Genomic DNA, 11,359 nt, shown 5'->3' on the forward strand with positions numbered 1-11,359 from the left:
TACTTATATATCTACCTATATCCATGTTTCTATCTATGCGTAATCGCTAATAGAGGGAATTTAAAGGCCATTACACATAATATTAAGGTTAAATAGAGAGTTATTTAGCATTATTTCCCTGCGTGTGGATTGGTCATCACGTAGCTTCATGTCCTCGTCCTCAGGTTAGATTTCTCGCTTATTTTTTTACCTGTACAGCCAAATTAGAAGGTCAACAGTGTCCTTTAGCTATTCTTAAGTGCATTTGACGTGTATTTAGATATATGTAGGTGTTTGTGCTGCTTTAAATAACGTTATATTAGTAGTTTTGTGAAGAAGACGAAGGAGAAAAGTCGTAAACAGGTATGATCTCTCCCTTATTTTATGCCTGTACAGACACATTAGAAAGTCAACAGTGTCCTATATCTATTTTTAAGTACATTTAGCGTCTGTTTAGTTATATGTAAGTGTTTTTAGTGCTTTAAATGGCGTTATAATAGTAGTTTTGTGAAGAAGGCCAAGGAGAAAAGTCGTCCAGAGGGTGTCCAGAGGTATGATTTTTCGCTTATTTTTACCTGTACAGACTGATTAGAAGGTCAACAGTCTCCTCTATTTAATTTTGAGTATATTTAGTGTCTTTTTAATTATATCTAGCTCTTTGTGGTACTCTAAATGGCGTTATATAGCAGTAGTTTTGTGAAGAAGACGGAGAAAAGTCTTGTAGATCGTCATATTCTCATTATTCTTCACGTCAGTTGTTTGTTTTGGTTTGTTTACTTGTTTGTGGTTCATTATTACCTGTGAACTGAGGTAATGGAGGTTATTACTGAAGGTGGAGATGATGAACTGTCTTAATTAATTGGTTGGCGCATAAAAAGAAATGTTCGTGCTCTGTTTCCTCTTACGAACGTACGTGTGTTGAGCAAGATTGTGATTGATTGTTTGACTGATTGATTTTCCTTGTTTTGCTTTTATTTGTTTGTGTTGCATATAATTACCTGTGATCTGAGGTAATGGAGGTTATTACTGAAGGTGGAGATGATTTAGGTGAGTAATTAGAGGTAAATAAATATCCTTGTTAGAGCATAGAAGTTGTGGCCTTGCTCTGTTTCCTCTTACGAACGTGTTGAGCAAGATTGTGTTTCCTTGTTTGTTTTGTTTTGCTTATTTGTTTGTGGTTCATCATTACCTGTGAACTGAGGTAATGGAGGTTGTTACTGAAGGTGGAGATGATTTAGGTGAGTAATCAGAAGTAAATATTTTTGTTAGAGCATAAAAATGAAGGAGTTGTGGTCGTGCTCTTTTTCCTCTTACGAGCGTGTTGAGCAAGATTGTGTTTCCTTGTTTTGTTTTATTTGTTTGTGTTGCATTATTACCTGTGATCTGAGGTAATGGAGGTTGTTACTGAAGGTGGAGATGATTTAGGTGAGTAAATAGAGGTAAATATCTTTGTTAGAGCATAAAAGGGCTTGTGGCCGTGTTGTGTTTCCCCTTCCAAACGTGATAAGCAAGATTGTGTTTCCCTGTTTGTTTTGTTTTGTTTATTTGTTTGTGGTTCATCATTACCTGTGAACTGAGGTGATGGAGGTTATTACTGAAGGTGGGGATGAGTTAGGTAAGTAATTAGAGGTAAATATCTTTGTTAGAGCATAAAGAGTTGTGTTTCCCCTTCCAAACGTGTTGAACAAGATTGCTTTTCATTGTTCGTGTTGTTATTGAGGTGATGGAGGTTGTTATTGAAGGTGGGGATGATTTAGGTGAGTAATTATAGGTAAATATCTTTGTTACAGCATAAAGAGTTGTGGACTGGTGGTCGTGTGTTTCCCCGTGTTGAACAAGATTGCTTTTGCCTTGTTTGTTTGTTTTAGTAATAGTCGAGACACTGAGGCACTTATCATATACACCTTTATAGCATTATGAGTGAAATAGGTGAGTGATTAAGGGATTAAGAGGTCTCCAAAAAAACATTCACTATTGTTACTATCAAAGAATTACCATAATGACTTTAATAAGGAAGAAGACAAAGCAACAGGCAATTACTGAAGATTAGCAGCAATAATGTAAAGGCATCTTTTAATTTCTCTAACATTTGCATCTCTTTATCCTAGCATTTTGAACCTCCCTCATTAGGTTCCACAGATGAAAAATAATGTCATAAATAATTTTTGAAAGTTTTCCAAATATTCAATCAGCTCACTCAGTGGATTTGCATTGCTGTGATTACAACGATGACTTCAGTAGCTAACTATTTAGTGGCGATTGGTTATTCTCTGTTAGGTTAGTGTATAAATAATTCCTAATGATTAAGTGGTGATAGGGTACTATTTTATCAGCAATAGATTTTTACCATCCATTGGGATAAGGTAGGGTTCTGTTAGTGTAAATAATAAGAGGCTGTGGAGAGAGGGTAAAGTGAAGCATTTCCACAAATAGTTAAGCTAAAATTCTTTAAAAAACATAAATCATGAAAACTTTTGTCTAACTATGGAAAGTCACTGGTCATACATCTAGAAAAAAATATAAATCTTTTGACTTAATTCATCTGTAGAACCTATTGATGGGGCTGTATGCTTGTATACCTTAGAGAAAAGAAGAAAAGAAAAAAAATAGTACAAAAGAATAGTGTTTAAATTTAGGTTATCATACATTATTGTCAAATCTCTCATCATTTGGTCTTTCTGGTCATGCTAAGCTGCAGGTAGTGATTTGTTGAGGCTTGATATTATACAACTATGTTTTCTCATTGAGCAGCAGAAGACGAGCCAATGGCAGCCGCTGGCGAAGAAGAGGATGGGTTGCCGCCCCCCACAATGGAGGCCGAGGAGTGCCCGCCACCCTCCCCTGAGGTAGTGGCTGATGTGCCTGATATCGCCCCCTTGGAAACACCCCAGGTGGAGGAGCAGGCCACCACCCAGCCAGTGCCAGGTAAGACCAGGGGCACCAAGACTTCAAAGATAAGAAATATGTATTGCTCTAGGAGTCAAATTTATTTCTATTGTGGCATGCAAGTTTTTGTAGGTTTTTGTTAATCTTTTTATTTATTTTTTTCTAAATATTTGTCCTCACATGCTATGAGCACAATTTCATCTAGTGATTTCAAAGAACAGAGCTGCTGTATTTTTTTTTTTTTTTTTTTTAATATATAAATGTACTCATGTATGCAATGGTGTCAGTAAATCATACCATTTTCTGCTACTTCCATCTATTTTCACTGCCTCAAGAAAGGAATTCTTTAAAATGACATCATATTTCATATAAACTTTGTCTGATCAGCTCAACTATCTATTGCAGAGGAAGAGTTTTCTTGGGATGACTACCTGGAGGAGACCAACACTGAAGCTGTACCTCCCCACGCCTTCCAGCACGTAGGTTCCTGGTGATGAAATGTTCATCTTGATCTGTATGAGACAGACAGCATTTGGCTTGCTCATTAAAATGTTTGTCAGAGTTTCAAGACACCATTTTCACAGTGCTAATGAAGCATAATTATGTGTTCACGTGATCATCTTACAATAGGAAAAGTCTGTGCATAACATTAGACATGATTTTACAGACCATATAAGAGTTTCATTATATATGAGGTATTCATTCATCTATTCTTTTTAGGTTGAGAGGAGCCTGGAGCCCGGAGTGTTGGCGGATCAGCTGTTGGAGGTGGTGGAGCCCAGCCAAGAGCCCCCTGGCTACTGGCTGGCCCAAGTTGTCACCACCTGTGGACCTCTGCTGAGGTACGGTGCTGCTGGGGTTTGTTGGGGTCTCTTGAAATTTCTTATTACACTCATAAGAACAGAAAAAACATAGGGAGACTGCAAGAGGCTGAATGGCCTACACAAGGCAGCTCCAGATTCCCCCTCATTAGGATCTCTAATGAAGTCTGGAGAAAACATAATCCATCTACTAATCATATAAACACTGTGGATTCATTCTTAACGAGGCTTATAAGGGAACTCAGCACCTTTGTTATCTAGGCTGTTGCAATGTCGAAAGATCACCATATGTGTGTGAAGAGTTTGGTCATTTTGATGTGAAGAGGCTTTCAGAGGCTTCATTTTTTATAGTCATGTCTGCTCATTAAGGGGACTGTTTGCAGTTATATCAATCATTTACTTTCCCTTGATGCCCTTTCAAGGATCTCAATAATAATGATAAAGACGGGCTGATAAAGCTGATGAAGATGATGGTATATAAAGATGCCTCAGCTTAACTCTCATTTCTAACCCCACAGACTGCGTTACATCACCCAAAGCGACATCAGCGTGGAGTGCTGGCGGGAGGTTGCCCATGGAGGGCTACACCCCGTGGGCTGGTGCAGCACCCACTCCATCCCCCTCAGGGTACCTCCAGAACTCACGTCTTACCTGGAGCAGGAGGAGGCCAAGAAGGAGGCAATAAAAACAGTGGAGGAGGCTCAGGGGACCGGAGTGTCTGTTACTGAGGAAGCTCTTGATGTGGATGGGTACACAGCTGTCGACCGAATCAAGTGTGGCATGAAAGTGGAGGTAGGTGGCAAGATGTTCTTATTTATTTACTATGTTTTCTTTTTATATATTCTAAAGCCCTCATGTTTCCCATCTATTAAAGGCATTGTGTAACATGAAAGTGGAGGTAAGTAGCATGATGCTCCTATTTCCCATACATGAAAGGCCCATTATGATGTAACTTGCCACCTAGCCACTTAGCACATATATAGTATTGTCTGAACTCGTCATTACCATCATCTCCATCATCTTCCATTATCCCCACTATCTTTTCTACTTTAGGTGCTGTGGGAGGGTGATCCACTAAGCGGGTGGGTAGCAACTGTGACAGATAATGTGGGTGGACGCCTCTTGCTGCGCTACGACACACCCGACTGCTCCGGCCAAACCTTCTGGCTCTTCTACCAACACTCGCGGCTCCGTCCCCCAGACTGGCTCCACCTCCAAGACTTCCCTCACAGGTCAGTAACTCCTTACCATCTGCTGCCTTATAGGGTGTGTTTGCTAGTTCCTTTGCACCATTTCAGCAAAGAATTTGATAAAAAAGAAGGCAGAAGGAGGAAGCAGATAAAAGAAAGGAGACAGAAATAAGGGAAAAATCAACAAACAAAAACCCTAATGGCTGACAAAAAAAAAACTTAGCAAGGAGAACTAAATAATTACTTAGATGATTAATGGAGTAAAATGGGGTTTAATTGACACATATTTCACCTCTTCAGTCCACAGTTGGTAGAGGTGGTGGTCAAGGGCTGACTCTTTTTATCTTATCCTACCACAGTTTTCTTAGCTGTTCATTTCCCTGATCTGATAGCTAAATGGATTATGGATGGATTGTTATTTATGTTGTTAGTTATGGATTATTATTATTATGGATATGATTACCTGGATGACGTATATAAATTGACAAACATACTCTTTATGATTTGTGTTGGGCATGGAGACTGAAAAAAGGTCTTATACTCTTATTGCAAAGATTCAAAACTATATCTGTGATCTAAATTAAGTGAGAAACGATCACTTTTGTTGTATATTTATGATTATTTTTGTATTTTTATTATATTGATGATATACTCTATATTATTCACACACAAACACACAAACTTACAGGTACAGCAACCCTGCCTCAAGCCTGGCCTATGAGGATGCTGAGTGGGCTGCCTTCCTTGAGCTGAGCAGGGACGGGGCCAGACACTCCTCCGTGCCTGGCTCCCTCCTGACACACACCAGCCTCCCCAAACCTCACAACTTGGTCGAGGGAATCTGCCTGGAAGCTGTTCACCCCTTCAGGCCATTTACCATTCATGCCTGCAGAGTGTCTGAGGTTATTGACACACACTACTTCAAGGTCTCCCTGGAATCAAAGTTGGAGGAGTTTTCATGGACCACTCACATAGATGACCCTCTGCTGCTGCCTTGTGGATACTGTAAGGAGTTTGGCTTCACGCTTGAGCCTCCGAGGGACTGGCAAGGGGAGGAGGAGTTTGAGTGGAGTGTGTACCTTGGAGACTCGGCTACATCACTCCTCACAACACCAGAGATGTTCCCAAAGCACGAGGACGCAGAGGAGTTAGGGTTTTGTGAAGGCCATAGGTTAGAGGCGGTGAGTGTGGCAGACCAGAGCTTGATATGTGTGGCCACGGTGAAGCAAGTAGGTGGACACTTGGTGGTGGTTCAGCTGGACTCCGAGAGGGACCCCACGCCAATCATCCACTCAGCCGACAGCCAGGACCTCTTCCCTGCAGGCTGGTGTCAGGCTAACAACTACACCCTACAGCTGCCAGCAGAGTACATTCCCCGACCAGTGCAGATTCAACCTCCTCAATCGGTATGTAGGTTGTTGATTGGATCTTTTCTTACCCTCAGCTGTCGTGGATTACTCTTCTCATCATTCTTATTCTTGTTCTTTTGTTTAATGTCCTTATTTTCCCTATGGGGTTGAATGGGCTATGAGTCTCTCCCACTTCCGTTGATCGTATATTTTCTCCTCCCTCATGTTCCTCCTTCTCATGTCTTCCTCCACACACCATCTCCAGGTCTTCTTCATTCTTACACCTGGTCTCTTTCTATCCCTCCCTCCTCATAATTAGTGTTTCATAATATAACCGTGAATGTTTCTTAACCCCCCATAACCTTCAATATCTATATAAAGTTGTTTTTCTCAGGGAGTTAGTGACATTGATCTTATGTCTCTTTTGTATCATCAGGAACCAAGTCAAGGCAGTGATACCAGTGATACCGCAGCCACAGCATCAGCCAAGTCCCTGTGGTGCCCTCGCCTGTATGTCAACCACTGGTGCTTCACGGGGCCTTACCTCAGCAAATCCAAAGTGGGTGAGTGTCCACCTTTCACTTGTATAAGGTAAAGGCCATTGGGAAGTTTTGATTCTGTACTGCTGGGTCATTGATCTGTAACTAGAATGGTATGTAATGTTTTTTGTAGCAGGTCTTTATTCAGCACTCAAGGGAACATTATGGCTGAATCCTTTCTGTAAAATGTAATCTGTAAATATCATCTGTAATTTGAGTAGCGGGCTTTTTTTTTTTTTTTTTTTTTTTGCACACCTCTACCCAAAATTGACCTCTCTTTTAGCCACTCTTTTTTTTTTATTTATTTTAGGAGCAGCATTCAGTGGGCTTTTTTTCCTACACTTTTTTTATGCCCTTGAGCTGCTTCCTTTACTGCAAAAGAAAGAAAAAAATGTAATCCGTTAAATATTATCTCTTAATAACATACACACAAGCAGCTGATGATTACGTTCAAATTTTCCCATTACAAACCATTACAAACTTCACATGGCTAACCTAACCTAAGCCAAGTACTACCAGTCACTCTGATGGTTGACACACTGCCAGTAACACACACCTCCAGTATATTCAGGGGACCTATTACTATAACTTGACCGATATTCACAGCCAAGCAGTCCCAGAGCGTTGGTCCCGGGTCGGTGGAGTTGGTGCTGCGTGAGGTGCTGTCCATGACCATCAACGCTGCCTACATCCCCACGCGTGTCCTGAGGGAGCTGGAGAGGCACGGACCTGACCCCACCACTGTATGCTCCTCCTGGCTCTCCACGCCCTTCAAGGCAAAGTAAGGCATAGGGAAAGGGGCCATGCATGCTATAGGTAAGGGTAGAGTTAAGGTGATATGCTAAAGCCTTGGTGCTCATTTCCGTCACATTGGTCCTTTTGTGGCTGTGTTGGAAATTAACTCATTATCCGGGGTCACAGCAGCTATACCATTATAGTTAATGATGGTTCTTCTAAACTTTATAACAGTCAATTCCTTATAACAAGTTTGCAGTAAGGCTTCAGGGCTTTTTAGTATTAATAGACATAGGGTGGTAGATTTCTGGAATGCATTGCCAGGGGAGGTAGTATACAGCAGTAGTTTAAATGTGTTCAAAAAGAGGTTAGATAAGTTTATGGATGAAAAGATTTGGTAGGAAGTAGTAGGTGGGATACAGGGTAGAACATGAGTGGAATGGGCTGGGTGCCCGTGTGGTAGCTGAATGTGGCAAGATTACTGCATTCAAGAGATTAGATGGGCTTGGTGAGGCGGATGATAGGTGCCACACTGCCACTCGCTGTAGGTAGACAGGGGCTGCCAAGTATAGGCCAGCGGGCTTTTTACGGACCCCTTGCGTTCATATGTTCATAGTGTTCTGTTTATTCTATTTGGGCACCAAATTACTAACCATATTTTCTTAGGTTCAAGAGATATAACTACACGGCCAACATTCCCATCGCCACAAGAGCAAGTGACGTTAGTGAATTCCTGTACTCGATCTGCCAGACCCTCCAGTGCTGCTCCAACTTGTGGTCTGCAGTGCCAACAGGGGAAAACTGTCCCCTCCTCTGTACCTCTCAGGTGGGTGCTCTTATGCAGATTAGTGGAGCAATGTTTCAGATGAAGACGAAGGAGTTGCGAGCCATGAAGATAATGCTGCTGCTATATGACTGATTAACATAATACATTCAAGTGTAAGGTTAGACTATTACGAAGTGGTGTTAAAAAGGTATCTTTGTTAATGCATGTATAAGGCAAGGCCGTGGACTCTGCTGAAGAATTTTGATGTTTATTTTGAATTATTTTTATGAATGTTGACTATTAAACGGTGGTGCTAGAAGGGTATCTTTATAAATGTGTGTACATATAAGGAAGGGCCGGGTACTCTGCTGAAGCATTGCCTCTCAAGGGAGAATTTTTATGTGTGAACAGATGACCCTGCAAGGGGGCCAGTCATCAGGCATGAGGGGCCGGGGCAGGGTGGCTGTCAACAGGAGCATAAGGGGCTGTCCGGGGGCCACGAGGATCATCCACCGCCGCAAGAGAGGTGGACGCAAGCGACTCTTCGTTCCCGTCAGAGCCAATCGCCTCCTCCCGTCAAAAACCCTTGCACGTAAGTCATGGTCCAGCCTGAGTAATAGTGTGAAATGGTGTGAGTGTTACAAAAGCCATTACTGAGATCCTGTTTGTTATTTGTTATGTTCGCTTATCTTAGAGGGCTGGGCATTGGAATGTGACCTTCTCCTAACTTTAAAGAAGAGGAAGTTGAGGCTTACATATCATAATCTTTCCTCCTCACAATGTTTTATAGACCTTATTTTACAGTATACAAAGCACATCTCAGTTTTACCAGCCTTATATTCATGCTAGACAATACAGTAAACTTGATGATGTAATAGATAATGGAATAAATTTTTATCTTGAATTTTCCAGCTGCTTCAGAAGAGGTGATGGAGGAGGCTGAAGAGGAGGAGGAGGCAGAGATCGAGGAGGTTGAGGAGTACGATGTCGGTAGCGGCTCTGACGGAGACACGAGTTCCCGCAGCTCCCGCCCCACCAGTCCCCTACTTGAGGCGGGGCAGATGGCACGGCGGCAGCGTAGGGCCTTCCCCTGCGTGGACATGCAGGGCAAGGGGATCAGGTTTGCCCAGATGAAGGCGCGGCAGAAGAGGAAGTTTGAGGGGCAGGATGGAGCCTCAGGTAACCTTGGCTACAGGGAGGATGGCACAGAACGCAGGGAGCCGATGAAGCGAGGGAGGAAGAGTGAGTTTCCAGACACCAGCTCCGGACTAGAGCCAGCCAGCGTAAGGTCCGACCCCCTGGAGTGGACAGTGCATGATGTGGAGCAGTACGTTGCCGGCCAGCCTGCCATCTGCCACCACGCCGTCAAGCTCCGCCAGCAGGAGGTCGATGGTCGGGCCTTCCTCCTCTTGAACCTGCCGACCCTAGTGCAGCACCTCGGCCTCCCCCACAGCTCGGCCGTCGCCCTTGCCCAGCACATCTGTCGTGTCAAGCTGGCACACTTCCTCTTTTACAGGCCGGAGCCATGACCCGCGGCATCTCATGAGGCTGCTGTTGTTCCTCTCAGCGGCCCATGAGATGAAGATGATCAGGGTGTGTGTGCTTGTTCATACTCGCCTTTACAATTGATTCTCTTCAGGTATTGTGGCAAATTGCAGAGCCTAATGCCACTCCATACTCAGTAACAACAAAGGAAACTCCCATCCAAGACCAAGACCATGAATATAACTAGTCTGGAAAGTTTTTTGAAGGTATAAGACTGAACTCGTTAAAATAAATAATGCATTCATCTTTATTTTAACTATTTTGCTTTTATACCTCAGTTGAATTTTTCCAACATGTTTTTCCTGATATGAGTACTTATTGTAAAGGTGTGTAAAAGCTGAGCATTCCTAACACATGTTATGGTTGCTAGTCATGGTGTTCCCTCTTATCCTCTCCCATTTATTTTCTCCAGTTTCGCCACTGTTGCCTATTTCATCTTTTCTGTGTTCTATACATAAATATTTTAACATGGACATTTATTGCCGTACTTTCTATTCCATTAAATATATTTATTACATGCCCTACCCCTCCTGCTTCTATGTTTTAAGTGCAATTTTAATATGAACTTAAACTTAATTTTACTATATCACAGATGCCCTGTCGCCTTGTTCCCTCGCATTCAATTTTCCTTGTTCCGGCACTCCCTCTCAGCACAGTCAGCCCCTCACCTCTTAACTCTCTCCCTTTTCAATACTCATCCACTCTTTGGTTGCCTCTACTGGTCTACTACTAGTGTCTCTTCTCCCCCTACTTGTTACCTACCACTGATACTCTCTCCCTCAATTTTGCCTTCATTTAAGAACAAGAGCATAAGGAGTCTGCAAGAGGCTGGTATCCTTTCCTCTGTGTAATATCCCATGTTTTAAATCATAGCTAAATGTCATTTTATACTAAAGGTTGATAGATCTGAATGTCACAACAAAATGTACCTGGGGAAATTCATTCAGCTTCATCACTAATATAATCAAGAATATATTAAGCCTCATAATAATCATTGTTACTATTATCACATTCACCACCACCCTCATCCTCCCTTCATACTATATTCATCAGTTTTATTGTATATAGGAAGGGCATTGAATCTGTAGTGCGGCGACGGCCTGATGAACGAGCCTCCCATAACCCACTTAGCCAGTGGGGGTACCTCTTTGGCCGACTCGGTAAGGAGTGGCCCTCCCGTCACGCTGGTCGCGGGTTCAATCCCAGGCAGCCGGGGAATACCCTCTCCTTGTCTTGATTAATTTCTCGTGTGTTTCGATACACGCAGAGGCCGTGTTGGGAAATAGAAAAAGAGAAAATAAAAGCCCGGGGCATTACAAATCTTTATTATGGATTGAGGTATTTGATGTTATTGAGAATATTCATCATCATCATACACATCTACAGCATAAGGGGTGACTATCTTATTTTTTTCAATGTTAATATTGATGATTATGTAGTGTTGTGGCTTTTATACTTTTTTATCATGTTAATCCTCAAGAGTTGATGGTAGTATTTGTATGTCTGTGTATTTATCAACAGTCACATAAGAATTAAAGAACAATCACTA

General features: G+C 42.2%; 1 protein-coding gene across 9 annotated transcripts; it reads left to right on the plus strand.

Annotated features, from left to right (window-relative positions):
* Window positions 1-27: 27 nt before the first annotated feature.
* LOC127003422 (scm-like with four MBT domains protein 2) lies at window positions 28-11,359 on the plus strand. Of its 9 annotated transcripts, none has more exons than XM_050870109.1 (12): window positions 28-164; window positions 2,731-2,904; window positions 3,271-3,344; window positions 3,586-3,707; window positions 4,205-4,478; window positions 4,740-4,918; window positions 5,565-6,282; window positions 6,662-6,788; window positions 7,371-7,545; window positions 8,166-8,325; window positions 8,677-8,857; window positions 9,178-11,359. In XM_050870109.1, the coding sequence occupies exons 1-12, from the start codon at window positions 149-151 to the stop codon at window positions 9,792-9,794; spliced, it is 2,817 nt and encodes a 938-aa protein (XP_050726066.1). In that variant the 5' UTR covers window positions 28-148; the 3' UTR covers window positions 9,795-11,359. The 9 variants fall into 9 exon arrangements, with proteins under 9 accessions (XP_050726066.1, XP_050726069.1, XP_050726065.1 ...); XM_050870112.1 differs by lacking the exon at window positions 28-164 and adding an exon at window positions 319-342; XM_050870108.1 differs by lacking the exon at window positions 28-164 and adding an exon at window positions 885-1,026.

This window comes from Eriocheir sinensis, chromosome 25 (genome assembly GCF_024679095.1).
Source record: "Eriocheir sinensis breed Jianghai 21 chromosome 25, ASM2467909v1, whole genome shotgun sequence".
Taxonomy (NCBI): Eukaryota; Metazoa; Arthropoda; class Malacostraca; order Decapoda; family Varunidae; genus Eriocheir; species Eriocheir sinensis.

Bases quoted from the DNA above. Each gene is read 5' to 3' on its own strand.
- LOC127003422 (XM_050870108.1), top strand. From the start codon at position 993: ATGGAGGTTATTACTGAAGGTGGAGATGATTTAG. The intron at 6,283-6,661 runs GTATGTAGGTTG...TTGTATCATCAG, and splicing joins AGATTCAACCTCCTCAATCG to GAACCAAGTCAAGGCAGTGA. The intron at 6,789-7,370 runs GTGAGTGTCCAC...CGATATTCACAG, and splicing joins CCTCAGCAAATCCAAAGTGG to CCAAGCAGTCCCAGAGCGTT.